The sequence below is a fragment of the Rutilus rutilus genome (assembly GCF_951802725.1).
Source record: "Rutilus rutilus genome assembly, chromosome: 10".
NCBI classification, from domain to species: domain Eukaryota; kingdom Metazoa; phylum Chordata; class Actinopteri; order Cypriniformes; family Leuciscidae; genus Rutilus; species Rutilus rutilus.
In genome coordinates, this window is record NC_140215.1 from 25,937,909 (window position 1) to 25,953,233 (window position 15,325).

The window sequence follows — 15,325 nt, forward strand, 5'->3', positions numbered from 1 at the left end:
TCTTTGCGACTGAAGAAAGAAAGACATGGACATCTTGGATGACATGGGGGTGAGTAAATTATCAGCAAAAGTTTTTTTGAAAGTGAACTTCTCCTTTAACATACTTGTAAGCTTCCCATTGAACAAAAGGTTCTATAGAGGAAAAATCTAAGAAATTAAATGGTTCTTTTAAGAACTGAAAGGTTCTTTGTGGAACCCAAAATGATTATTCTATGGCATCGCTGTGAAAAAAAAAAAACCTTTTTGGAACCATTATATTTAAGTGTCCCAAAAATCTCAGAATTTTCAATGCAGACTTTATGCGTATGAGGAGCTGTTGTCATGTCTGTTTTTGGTTTTGTTTCATGGTTCATGCCTTTTATTTTGTAGTCATGGTTCCAATAGGTGCATTCGACTTCGGCTGTGGCTGGATGCAACCGATCGGCAAGAGTTGCTGCTTGCAGTCGGGGAGGAACTGAAAATGGACACGTGAAGTTGGACTCCAGCCAATCATAGAACGTCATCATGACGTCATCAGAGCTTGGGCAGCCGCTCTTGAGTAGGTACTTTGTTGGCATATGTCACAGTGACGTGGCATTGGCGTCGTCTCAAGTCTTACAAAATTTCTAACCGGCATGCGGTGCTTCAAGTCAGCCGCCGATCAGTCAAACAAGCTTTTTGTTTCTTGGTTTTGTCATGTGATTCTCTTAGCCCATCATGTGATCCTGTCATGTGCTTCCATAGTCACACACCTATCAGAGAATGTCTAATGAGGGGAGAAGTGCCACTCAATAAACTTCCGGTTGCAGTTCTACTCTTGTTCCATATGAGGACGCTCACATGACGAGTGCAGAATGAATGGAGGTCTATGGAGCTATACCGCTCAAAATCCACTTTTCTTAGGATATCATTTTTTGTCTAGTAATTTGAATGTTGTTTTCAAAAGGGGATGCAAAGAAATTACACATTGCTTGGTGTTAGATTTTTTAGAGTCACTTATTTGCTTTAAAAAGTCTTTCAAAATGTCAATGATGTCATTAGCAGAATGCTAGCGTGTTATGGGCAACAACAACTCAACCTGTAAGAAATCGAAAAGAAATAAGTACTCGTTCATTCAACTTTCGATCTATAACCCATGTTGAACTTGCAAAACCTACAGTCAAATCTGAGATTTCTCAACGGCAATCGGGTGAGGGAGACAAATTTAGCCGTCTAGCCCCATTGACTCCCATTCATTTTGCACTCATGGCGAGCGCCCCAGTGGAACTCTGATTGGAACTACAACCAATAGGACTTAATAGGGCGTTGGAGTGAACAGGCTTTCCGTAGACAGGCTTTGCACCTATGTCCTTCTTCTTCTTCTTCTTCTTCTTCTTGTTTTATGATGGATCACAGACACATAAGTGTATTACCGCCACCCAGAGGCGGCCTTTGCAATTGGAGTCTGCTTGGAGACGCACAATGCCTCGGTGGATTTGTTTGGAACTATTTTCATTGGTGAAATATAATAAGACTAAAATGAAAGTCACCTAACATTAACTTCTTGTTTATTGAACTGTTGTATGAAATCAATAGGCTGTCACATTTGCAATTGTGCTGATATTCGGGAAAACAGCATTATATGGTCTGTTATAACTATTAAAAACAACAAGGACATTTTTCACCCATATATCTTGAATTTTAGGGACATTTTTATTAATTTTGGTGTCATTTTTTGCCCCTCGCCCCCATTCATTTCCGTGATGATGGGATGGCAGGGCTCTTTTTCGAGTGCAAGTGGAGGCTCCTTATGAGGCCCGTTTCAATTGAAACGAGTGAAACATTGCAAAGGCCATAACCATTGACACTACCTACAATCTATGATTTACTCCACCAACCTACATATAGTACAATCCCCTTAATTCTAAGTCTAAGTCTAATTCTAAGTCTAAGTCTTTGTTTATGCAACCTACTGTCAGTGAGTCAGTGTCAAGTTCATGTTTATATTCAGGTTTTATGTTCAAGTTAAATTATAATTAAGTCATGCCATCTTCATGTTTTGTTTATTTCTATTTGTTAAAGTTCTGTAATAAAAGCTGCACTTGGGTTCACTTTAACTTACCTTCAGTGGAGGTTTATTACAGAAAGCTAGAACGCCAACAATTAACCCAGCAGTTCGCCTCCTGCTCCTCCGTCAAGGTGATCGCGTCATTGAGGATTATGGCGGAGGTTTTTGTGAACTATGTTCCCAGGTGGATTTTAATATTGTGGCACTTAAGGGCATTTTCCGAAATGGATTATCTAATGCTCCAAAGCAACAGACCAGAAACCCTTGAGGAATATATTGACCTAGCTTTATTACTGAGTGGATGCTCTCTTACTGTAGGAATTGCGGATGAGAATCCCAGGAATCCTTCAGTACTAGCCAGGCTAGAGCCTCGTCATGTCATGGCTGCCATGGTAGAGCCTCCAGCCATTATGGAATACATTGCATGCAGATTCGGAGCTTGGTCCAGCATTGGACATCTCTACCATGACCGTGCTTCCAAGTCCTGTGGTCTCAAGTCCAGTAGTCTTTTGAAGTCCTGTCACAATCAGCTGCACTTCCTGTTATGGGCCGCAAACACTTCCCTTTGAGTCGTCGGCGACTGCTATGGCCAAGGAGGCCGTCCCTGAACTCATTGTGCCCCATGCTACAACCACAAAGTCCGTTAACAGACTTGCCACACACTATTTCACGACCAGGAGGACTGTCCAGGCCTGTGTTCAGCCATGGCCTCCTGATTCCCAGAGGTCATCTCTTGCTGCTTTGGTGGTCCTCACATCCGCATTCACTGATGGCTGTACCATGGCCACCTGATCCACCATGGTCTTGTACATTGTCCCACTGCTCCACAGTCCGGGCCCACCACTGCTCAACAGCCCAGGCCATGATCCAGTTCCTCTTCCCCTTCACGGGCCTGGCCCTCCATCTCTCCCCTTTGAATGCCTCCGCTCCTCCACCCTTCTGGGCTTTTTGCATTGTTTTTGTTTTGGGGTGGGTGATCCGTGTCAGGGGCTACCCATTGAGGGAACCGATGAACTTTGAATATGAAACAAAACCTGTTTTTTGTTTTGCATGTTCATAGTTCATGTCTTGTAGTATTCATGGTTCCTTTATTTCTTGGTTTTGTCATGTGATTCCCTTATCCCATCATGTGATCCTGTCTTATACTTTCCTATAGGCTGCATCCAAAAACTGATAAATGCTGCCTTCGGAGGACACATTCCAAGGTCGGAAGGCATCAAGGCATATCTGAATGTTTCACTTCCTGTCTCCTGAGATACCTTCTTCTGATAGATTTTTGAAGGCAGTGTAGATGTATCCTTTGATGCCTTTGATATCCCACAATCCTGTGCTTTCCATTTTGTGACAGTTGAGCTAGAAAAATAAATATGGCGTCTGAAAGTTGCGGCTGGTCGTCAGTTTGTGTGTAAATGTACATTTTTGATCAATGTTTTTCACTTATGATGCCATTTCTAGCGAGGAATTACTATTGTAGTCATTAAATATTCACTTAGTTTTCACCTAAGCTCGCTCTATTTTGCTGTAGATCATTAAACCGTAACACTGCCATAGAAGTCTGTCCGAAATCAGTTTCGTGAGGTACCTTCGTGTGCAGATGCTGCTTGCAGAGTCCTGCAGAGGTAACACGTTAGCTGCCTAAGTTTTCGGACGCAGCCAATGTCTCGTGTCATGTTCCGATCGGTTCCCTTGTTTTATGTTTCATGCTCTCATTGGTTTATTGGTTCATTGTGTTCAGGTGTTTCTTGTTATTCATTAGTCTTTGTGTATAAATAGCCCTCATGTTACCATTGTTCTTTGTCTAGCTTTATTTAACTTGCTGTCGGTTACTCGTTATGTTCAGGTTTATGTTCAGGTTTATGTTCAGGTTTATGTTCAGGTTTATGTTCAGGTTTATGTTCAGGTTTATGTTCAGGTTTATGTTCAGGTTTATGTTCAGGTTTATGTTCAGGTTTATGTTCAGGTTTATGTTCAGGTTTAGAGTCATGCTGCTGTCGTGTTTTTTATTTGTATTTGTTCAAATTTTGTACATAAAAGCTGCACTTGGGTTTAATGATAATAATAATAATTTATTGTCATTGCAGTGATACAACGAAATTACATTAGAGCATCAATCGACAGTGCAATTTCATGGAGTACAAGAGATCAACAATAGCATATTTTGTAAACAGGGCACAGCGACAAATGAACAACAAGAAAAACAGTATAGAGGCAAAGAATCATTAGTAACCAGGAAAAATTATTATAATTGTGTGTGCTGCAGTGATGCAAAGTCCAGTTCACAGTTATTGCATTGGTGGATAATATGCATAATAGACAGATTGAGTGAGATCAACAATAGCACAAAAACAGGGCAAAGCGACATATAACTAACAAGTAACGGCATATGAGGCGAAGAATCCTTATTAACCAGAAAATGTGTATAATTGTGCGCTGCATCAATGCAAAGTCCAGTTCGCAGTTATTGCAATTGTTGGATAATGTTAAGTGAGAGGGGGAGTGAGAAGGGAACAGTTCTTATTCAGCAGTTTAACTGCCTGGGGGGTAGAGGCTGTTGGCCATTCTGGTGGTTCTGGCTTGAAGAGACCTGTACCTCCTGCCCCGATGGTATAGCAGGCAGAACAAGCCATGTACTGGATGGAACCGATCTCTCATGATGTTGTGTGTTCTACGCAGACAGCGGGAGGTGTACACAGATGAAATCTCCGGGAGGACAGACCCGATGACACCACTCCGCCAGTAGTTCAATCTCCTCCTTGTATGCCGTCTCATCGTTGTTTGCTATGAGGCCGAGCATGGTTGTGTCATCAGCAAACTTAATGACGTGATTAGTGGGGAAGGAGGCGGAACAGTCATGTGTGTATAGTGTGTAGAGTAGTGGACTGAGCAAGCAACCCTGGGGGGCAGTATTGATGTATGGTGTTTGAAACGTGCTCGCCTATTTTCACACATTGAGAGTGGTTGGTTCAAAAGTCCAATATCCAGTAACATAATTACCTGTTCAGTCCAAGGTTACAAAGTTTCAGCAGGAGAGTATTTGGCCGTATTGTGTTAAAGGCTGAACTAAAGTCGATGAAAAGCAGCCGTGCATAGGTGTTTTTGTGCTCCATGATGTTCCAAAAGATTATGAAGCACAATAACAGTGGCATCTTCCGTTGATCTGTTCCCCTTGTATGCAAACTTTGTTTGTATGTTTACTTCAACTTGCCTAGTTGCCTTCAGTGGACGTTCGTTACTGATCTCTTCTCTTCTGAAACTTTTGAGACACATGAGAATTCTGCATCACAAAAATCGAACCACTGTGTACAGGCCACGATCACTGTTTAAAATTGTTGCTCTTTATAACATGATCCTATTTGTAATTTTTCCTTTTTTGTGGGTGAAATTTATAATTATTACCATAAAGGTCTGACAATATGCAAAATACAATTTGATTGAATTTTGACATTTAACTAAAATTAATAAAGCAAAGGAAAAAGATCTTCAAATGATGTAGGCTAAGTGACGTTTTGATATTTATATGTTATAAAAATGACACCACAGGCTGAATGGGCCATTGCCCATTGGGACTGCTGTGTGGTGACAGCTTTTCACAGGATGTGATTTAGCCAAGACACCCATGTTCTCTGTTCCATATGTTGCTTCAGTCTGATGAGACTTTCAATCTTAATAATGAAACACCCAGCCCTGCCCTCAATCACACACAAGAGCAGCATGATCTCTCTCTCTCTCTCTCTCTCTCTCTCTCTCTCTCTCTCTCTCTCTCTCTCTCTCTGCAATCTATCTATCTATCTATCTATCTATCTATCTATCTATCTATCTATCTATCTATCTATCTATCTATCTATCTATCTATCTATCTATCTATCTATCTATCTATCTATCTATCTATCTATCTATCTATCTATCTATGATATAACAGTCTCGTCTGTTTGCGCTTTCTTAATATTTGAGGTGGTGACGCCCTCTAGTGAACGCATTACGAAACAATCGATGATGACATTACTGTGCGCCGGAAAACCTGTGTGTCCCATGTCATGACGTCAGCAGCTTGACAGCTTGGTCAGACAGACACTTGTTCTGTTCAATATTTGTTTCTCTGTATTAACCGATAATTGTAACACTATGAGCTGAGAGCGCGTTTGCCATTTTCTGTGTATTAACTTGGTACCACATGCTACGCCATGTCTTTCTTCGTAGATTCCGTGATTATGTTCACTTCTCAGGTAAGTCTTATCTCTCTGACATTGTTAAATGCATATCAACATGAACAATGATCCCATAATGTCATTACTTCATTAATTGTACAATGAACAACATGTTACAAAGGTTAAATGGATTAAATTAATTGCTCAAATTATGACAGTGTCCGTTTGTCTATATAACATATGCCTGCTAATGATAATGATAATGTATTCCTAATTACAGGTCTTTTTTATTTTACATTTGAACGAAACACAATGGTATTTAAAATAGTGTGTGTGTGTATATATATATATATTATACATACATATTATACATACATATACACATACATATATACATACATACACATACACATACATATACATATATATATATATATATATATATATATATATATATATATATATATATATATATATATATATATAGGCCTACATATATATACATATATATAATTTATATTTATACATTTTTCATTTTAGTACAAGTTCTCCAATCTCTGGCCATCATTCTTCTCAGTAGTTGTTTAAGTACTTTTGAAGCTGTTTGGTTTGTGTTGTATTTATTATTTTTCCACAAAGAAAAGCTTGAAGAATGTATTAATGCTCCAGCTAACATAGTTTTCTACACACAGGTGCTGTTTTTCGGGTTCGGGTGGCTGTTTTTCATGCGGCAGTTGTTTAAAGATTATGAGGTATTGTGCATAAGAGTATATATTTAACCCAGTTTTGTTGACTCTGGCCTTTCAGTATTTCTCATACAGGTGATCTTTCTCAATTCTTCATCAGGTTCGACAGTATGTTGTGCAGGTGGTGTTCTCTGTCACATTTGCCTTTTCTTGCACTATGTTTGAGCTCATTATCTTTGAGATTCTTGGTGCATTAAGCAGCACGTAAGTATTCATGATTTACTTGATGAAATCATAATTGATGAGAACTGTAGATCAGATGATCACATGCTGTTTGTTTCTAAACAGGTCCAGGTATTTCCATTGGAAGCTGAATTTGTATGTAATATTACTAGTTCTAATATTTGTGGTGCCTTTCTACATTGGCTACTTTGTGGTCAGTAATATACGTTTATGTAAGTCATTTCAGTTTTCACTTTATATTCCTTAACTTTTCCATTTGCTCAAAATTTGCTCATGCACCGCACGTTTGCTTTCTTCTCTCTTACAGTGCATAGACAAAGGTTGCTTTTTTCATGTGTGGTCTGGTTCACGTTCATGTATTTCTTCTGGAAACTGGGCGATCCTTTCCCTATTCTTAGTCCAAAACATGGTAGGCACTGTTCTTGTCACTTTAAGACGGAATGCATGGATCCAATATACTGTTCCACATGCGTTTCTTTCTCAACTGTTCACGTTCTGTTTACGAGGATGCTTAAAGACGGGCATTTTGACACTTAAATATGTGTATTCAATCGTTCAAGCCCAATTATGCGGCCAAAAGAATCATGTCTACCGGTATATCACCCACCCCTACTATGTATTTTTGAATGAAACAGGATATTTAACAAGAAACAACAACAACATAGAATTGATTGGTATATGCAATGTTTTTTTTTTTTCAAAGTAGATTATGAGAACAAACATTTGTTTCATTTTGAATAATGGACATCAGTGAATCATGCACATTAAGTGTGTATTAAGAAAGTAAACATATTAATAATCTAAATTATGTTTTCCAGCTCAATATGTAGATGTATATCTCTTTCTTGTGTTCTCAGGCATTCTGTCCATAGAGCAGCTGATCAGTCGTGTGGGGGTCATTGGGGTCACGCTGATGGCTCTTCTGTCTGGCTTTGGTGCTGTGAACTGTCCTTATACATACATGTCTTATTTCCTGAGGTAACTTTGCTCTCAGACACATATAATACGTACAGTAACATAGAAAAGAGTGTTGTATTGTATTTTCTTTTTTTATGCTAGATATTTGTTTGGTTTGTTTGCTCAGAAATGTGACGGACAGTGATATCCTGGCCCTGGAGAGAAGACTGCTCCAGACTATGGACATGATTGTCAGTAAAAAGAAAAGGTAAGCGATATAAAGATAGTGATCCAATCAGTTCACTCTCAACATTACTCACCCATAACATAAAGGCTATTTCTGTTCAAAAGTTTATATAGAATATAATATATTTATATTTATATATGAAAAGCTGAATTTCCAGCATCATTACTCCAGTCTTCAGTGTCACATGATCCTTTAGAAATCATTCTAATATGCTGATTTGCTGCTCAAGAAACATTTATTATTATTATTATTTGCTGCTTAATATTTTGTGGAACCAGTGATACATTTCAAGATTCTTCGATGGATAGAAAGGTCAAAAGAACGGCATTTATTTGAAATATAACTCTTTTGTAACTTTATTACTCTTGTCACTTTTGATCACCTGAACCCTGAACAAAAATATGTATTTCTTACAAAAAAAATTCTTCTGACCCAACACATATGGATGTTATATGACCATACAAAGTAAATAGTTTAAGAACATACGTTTTTGTATTTAAGAGTTTTATCATAACAGAATAATACTTTTCTTTTTAATACGTTTTTAATTTCTCTTTGTAGGATTGCCATGGTAAGAAGGCAGATGTACCAGCGTGGAGAGGAGCAGAATAAACAGACAGGATTTTGGGGGATGATAAAGAGTGTGACCTCCTCACCATCAGGCAGTGAGAGTATCCTTAATGACCCGGTTTATTTGAGACAGCAGTTACAGGCCTCCTTCTGTCTCATTTAGGAGTGACCCAGCAACTGGAGAGTTACTGAGATCATGTATATTTATCATCATTGTGCTCTAAGTGTCTGAGCAAAGAGCTTAACACCTGTTCACTCCTAAAGGACTGCCTCAACAATTTACTTTAAAGCATTAGTTAATGGGCAGTAAAATATGTTTGTGTGTGGTCTGGTAAACCCTACATTATGGGGACAAAATGGCCCCACAAAGATAGCAATATCTAAAATCCTTGTCCTTGTGGGGAAAGTTTTGGTCCCCATGAGGAAAACAGCTTATAAATCATACTAAGTGATGTTTTTTGAAAATGTAAAAATGCTGAAGGTTTTCTGTGATGGGTAGGGTTAGTGTAAGGGGATAGAATATACAGTTTGTACAGTATAAAAATCATTATGTCTACGGAATCTCCATAAAACATGGAAACACTGTGTGTGTGTGTGTGTGTGTGTGTGTGTGTGTTTTAAATAGACTGGTTAACCTGCTGGCTAAAAGCCATGGTTCTCAAAAACTGGTTTTGAAATACACATTTTTAGTTTTGCCAAAAGCACAGTCAAACATTGAAATGTATTCATATTTTTAATTCAAATTGGCTATAAACTATTAAAACTTGTTTCCACCATGGAATAAAAAAATTAAAAAGGACTTTTTATTTGACAATTCTTGCAATTGTGAGTTTACGTCTTGCAATTCTGACTTTTTTTTTTCTCAGAATTGAGAGATATAAACTCACAGTTGCAAGTAATGAAGTACTAATTGTGAGATACAAAGTCACAATTACCTTTTTTTTATAATTGTATTCCGTGTCAGAAACAAGCTTCCACAATAAACCTAAATTTAACGTAGTCAGGATTGTATTTTCTTTCACTTCATGTTGTATTACAGTATTTGTTGTTTTCGACACTGAGAGCACCCATTTTTTGGTGTTGTGATGCACCGGTTTAGGACCACAGGCTGAACATTTGTTTGCTATGACTTGTGGTTCCTCTGAGGGTTGTTTCTTAACTCTGGCACTGCAGATCTTTCCCTGATCCAGCAGGAAGTGGATGCTCTGGAGGAACTCAGTAGACAGCTTTTTCTGGAGACCGTGGACCTGCAGGCCACCAAGGTATTTATCAAATGAAATACAGTGCCTGAGATTTATTTCTATCCACCTTTTTCCTACGCCCCATGGCACTTTGCACAAATTATGGGAGCAACTTCCGTTAAACTGTAAAAAAATCAACGAAAGGCTTGCTCTATGAACGCAGTAAGCATTTTCAAAGACTGGATACAATGAGATGCCATTATTCTACTCAACCTTCAACCATGGAACATTTAAAAGGACATTTAAAAAGTGTAAAAGCATTAACACATTTCTACCGCAGACCACGAATTACCCCCGATTATTTCTGCAGCAACATTACGGACGTGTTAAATGTAACACGTTGCCTTAATCAAAAATGTTAATTAACTGTACATTGTAATCTGAACATGAGAACATGAAGGAAATTGTACAGCTCATTCAGTCAAACTGATGGATACGGATTATTTGTAGCGCAACTTTATGATTGTAAATGATTTGTTTTAGTCTTTTGTCATAATTGGCTTTAAAATATCTAGTAGTTATGTAATTTTTTTGGTCAAAATATGTTATTTATACCCTTTATATAAATAAAAATAAATATTAAAAGCACTACATGAACAGTCTTATGTCTCTGTATCCCAAGGAACGGATAGAATACTCAAAAACATTTCAAGGGAAATACTTCAACTTCTTGGGTTATTTCTTCTCCATCTACTGCGTGTGGAAAATATTCATGGTAAGAATAGTTTTCTCACATTATGTTTGGCATGTACTAATAGAGTATTGTAAGAATGAATCTCACTCAGTGATGTAATGTGTTCTTCGTAGGCCACTATAAACATAGTGTTTGACCGTGTTGGGAAGACTGACCCGGTGACAAGAGGAATCGAGATCACAGTCAACTACCTCGGAATTCAGTTTGATGTACGTTATGATCACCATTAACTTAAACTGCTTTACATATTTTGGCTAACTAAATCTCCATTAGACTGAGTCTTCATTTTGTCTTTCTCTTTTTTTGCTCAAATTTTGTTACTCAGCATTGCATTGTTTTGAAAGTCTCTCAAGCTCACCAAGCCTGCATTTATTTGATAAGAAATACAGTAAAACAATAATATTGTGTAATATCATTTGAATTTCCTATTCAGATCTAAATTAAAATGTAATGTATTCCTGTTATGGCAAAGCTGAATTTTCAGCAGCCATATTTGAAATCATTCTAATATGCTGATTTGCTGCTCAAGAAACATTTCTTAAATGGCAACTTTTTGTGGAAATGGTGAGGTTTTTTTTTTTTTTTTTTTTTGTTAGTTCAAAAGAACAGAATTTCAATTAGAAATCTTTTGTAACATTGTCACTTTTGAACAATTTAATGCATTCTTACAGAATAAAAGTATTAACTTATTTTTTTTTTTTTTATCTTACTTACACAAAACTGATCCTTTTTTCAAGGATAACGTTTGGTGATGATAGAGGTGCATAAATCATCCCTTCACCTTTACATTTTTAATGTCTCTTCATCTTCTTGTGTTTCTCTGCCTCCTATTGGCCAATATATAAAACTCATCAGACAGATTCAATCGCATTGTCACAGCAGGACAAATTACCACACCAGTTGTTTGTTTACCTTTTTTAATGATAGTAAATGATTACATTTGTTATTCCACAATCATATGCATAATCGCTGTGTACTAGTATCCGCCCTAATAGACTTTATACTCATGACTGCGGTTGTATATGCAAGCTGTGATTGTGTGTGCTGTGTCAGCTGACATTTACTGCTTTGGTTGGCAGTTAATTGTTCCCCAGCCTGTTTAATGACGTTTAATCTTTCCCCATGAGAAGGTAATGATTCAGCCTCTTAAACATGTAATCTTGGTCCGGCTTCACTCTCGCTCTTTACTGCTAAGCGCAAATGCTGCTCATCCCTTTTCTAATGGATAAAGCCTCTTAATTTATGTGCAGAAGAACTTAAACCTCTGTTTTCCCACAGGTCAAGTTCTGGTCTCAGCACATTTCCTTTATCCTGGTGGGAATCATCATAGTCACGTCCATTCGAGGCCTTTTAATCACACTCACAAAGGTAATGAAGGATGAACATGTTTTTTTTTCATTCAGTCTTATCACTTAGGGGAAAACAGTCACGTATTACATGTGCGTAGGCGTGTTGGTTCAGCCAGTGTAAAGGGAGAAGATTATATCCTTGAGCAACTGCAACATGGTATTGGCCGAATTCAGTTTCTGAAAAGCATTAATGATGTTCAAAGCTCATAAAAAGCAGTTTTGGGTAATCTCTTTCTTTTGTTCACAGTTTTTCTATGCCATCTCCAGCAGCAAGTCCTCCAATGTCATTGTGCTCGTCTTGGCTCAGATCATGGTGAGACATAATATAAAATAGACCAGAAATAACTGCACTATTTTAGAGGGACAACTTTTGTTAATTTAAGACACATTCATACATCAGCAAATGTTTGGCCAATACTGATAATTATTTGTACATTACAGTCATGGAAAATTGTTTTGTGTATATATATATATATATATATATATATATATATATATATATATATATATATATATATATATATATATAGCTCATATATATGTATACATCTTTTTTTTATATATATATATACAGTGCAATGCATAAGTTAATACACCCATGCTAAAGTTGACTAAAAAGAGGAATAAAAAATCTTATTTTGGAAATTGAACTTAATGCCTTAATTAAAAAAATTAGGAAAAATCCAACCTTTAAGGACACCAATTTTCTTTGTGAATGAATAATGTATCGTAAATAAATAAATGTTCTTCCTTAAAAAGCTAGTTTGATTTGCATTGCTCTCAATGCTAATCAAACTAGCTTTTAGGCTAACTGAAATAAAACCATGCCAATCTCTAGGTATGGTGAAGGCTATGTGATGATGTGGGGCTATTTTAATTCCAAAGGCCAAGGGAACTTTATCAGGATGCATAGTATCCTGGATCCATGAAGTAACTGGCCTTTAACAATAAAAATCTGCCTGCCTCTATGGGAATTTAACATAGGGCTGTACTAACTTATGTACCATGTATTTTAAGGAAGAACATTTATTTATTTATGATACATTATTCATTCACAAAGAAAATTGGTGTCCTTAAAGGTTGGATTTTTCCTAATTTTTTAAATTAAGGCATTAAGTTCAATTTCCAAAATATGATTTTTTATTCCTCTTTTTAGTCAACTTTAGCATGGGTGTATTAACTTGTATATAGTTCATATATATGTATACATCTTTTTATATATATATATATATATATATATATATATATATATATATATCTCCACAAAATGTATATTAAATTAATAAGTGACAGTGAAGACATTTACGTTTCACTAGAATTATATTTAAAATAAATGCTCTTCTTTTGAACTTTCTATTTATCAAATAATCTTGAACAAAAATGTCATGATTTCTACAAAATATTTGTTTTTATGTTTTTCCACAAAATTTATATTTAATTGATCAAAAAGTGATAGTGATAGACATTTGTGTTTCGAATGATTTCGGTTTCAAATAAATGCTGTTCTGTTGAACTTTCTATTCATAAAAAATAAATAAAAATGTTGTACAGTTTATCAGAAAAATATTAAGCAGCACAGCTGTTTTCAACATTGATAATAATAAGAAATGTTTCTTGAGCAGCAAATCAGTATATCAGAATAATTTCTAAAGGATCATGTGACCGAAGACTGGAGTAATGATGCTGAAAATTCAGCTTTGCCAACACAGGAATAAATTACATTTTTAAATATATTCTAATAGAAAAAAATATTTTACAATATTGCAGTTTTTCACTGTATTTTTGATCAAATGAATACAGCTTTGGCGAGCATAAGAGATTTCTTTCAAAAACATGGACTCTGGAAGTGTAAAAACAGTTCAGTGTGCAGCAGAAATTATAGATAACTGATTAATAATTTTTCAAATATATATATGCAAATTAAAAATAGTCTAATATTATGTTATAATCAATATTATCTCATGAAAAAAATATATGACTGATAGAAACTAATATAGTCTCCAATATATTGTGAAAGGAATCATAAAGAAACATTCCTGGTTCCAATTCTAAATTAATTTTCCAATATATGTTCAAGAACCATTAAAAGCGTCAAAAGTAAAAAACAAATTTGGTTCCAGTATTGTTTAAAAAAAGTGCAACTGTTTTTGATTCCCAACTGTTAATATTGTAAATCCTTACTATACTCAAAATGGTGTGGAATCTCACACTCTCTCTCTGCTGTCTATTTGTAGGGCATGTATTTTGTGTCGTCGGTGCTCCTGATGCGGATGAGCATGCCTTTAGAGTACCGCACTATAGTGACTGAGGTACTGGGAGAGCTGCAGTTTAACTTCTACCACCGCTGGTTTGACGTCATCTTCCTGGTTAGCGCTCTCTCCAGCATCCTCTTCCTCTACCTGGCCCATAAACAGGCACCTGAGAAGCACATGACCCTGTGACCTCACAAGTGACCTCATCAGAGAGACAGACGCGCAGGACTGAAATGTGCCTTTTCTTTTGAAGGACTTTCATGCCTCTATCCTGTAATGAGTATTATTGGGTCTGTATTTCCTGAATCAGGAGGGGCCCAGAGACAGTGTTTATTTGACTTTGGGTTTAAAGACTGTGATGCTGGTTCACTGTATCATTTGAATAGACTTATATTATTGGAGGGAACAAAATTGCATACAATATTGGTGTAATTTTTTATAAAGAGCACAAAAATTCCCATACCAGGTGTTATGTTTTCCACGGTAGGTGGAATAACCCGTCTTACTAGTTTGTTTGGCATGAAATCAGCCTCGAACCATCTTTTATCATTAATAGACAAACACATACTGTATATATCTCAGCAACACCCAGAGATGTTACAGTGGACTGTTGGACTCTTGTTTTTCTTACAAGCCTGTTAATCGTTACTATCATTTCATGTCTTGTCCAGGGACATTAAGAATGATTCACATGTTGATACTGTATAGAGTGAGTGAGAGTCATAATCTGAAATCACACTGGCATATATGTTAGTTTAGGGCTATGGTGTTATTCTTTTGTGTTAGATGGACGGGTGCTTTTGATTTACTAAAAAGGCTCTGCCAGAGATGTAACCGTCTGGGGTTTATGCTCAAATGAAGTCAGCTCAGAATTCAATTAAAAGGCTTTTCAAGCATTTCCAGTTTCTTAAAGGTGCATTTAGTAGTTTGGTGCTGATTTAAAAGGTTTTACATATTAGGAGATGAAGTGTTTTA

The 15,325-nt window shown here is 36.6% G+C and overlaps 1 protein-coding gene across 1 annotated transcript; it reads left to right on the plus strand.

Moving 5' to 3' along the window:
- Window positions 1–6,037: 6,037 nt before the first annotated feature.
- On the plus strand, window positions 6,038–15,246 carry LOC311298662 (Golgi pH regulator). The gene is made up of 14 exons (XM_084421770.1): window positions 6,038–6,249; window positions 6,864–6,923; window positions 7,018–7,121; window positions 7,206–7,312; window positions 7,408–7,509; window positions 7,958–8,078; window positions 8,185–8,265; window positions 8,806–8,915; window positions 9,988–10,076; window positions 10,678–10,770; window positions 10,863–10,958; window positions 12,028–12,117; window positions 12,346–12,411; window positions 14,333–15,246. The coding sequence occupies exons 1-14, from the start codon at window positions 6,208–6,210 to the stop codon at window positions 14,537–14,539; spliced, it is 1,368 nt and encodes a 455-aa protein (XP_084277896.1). The 5' UTR covers window positions 6,038–6,207; the 3' UTR covers window positions 14,540–15,246.
- Window positions 15,247–15,325: the final 79 nt, after the last annotated feature.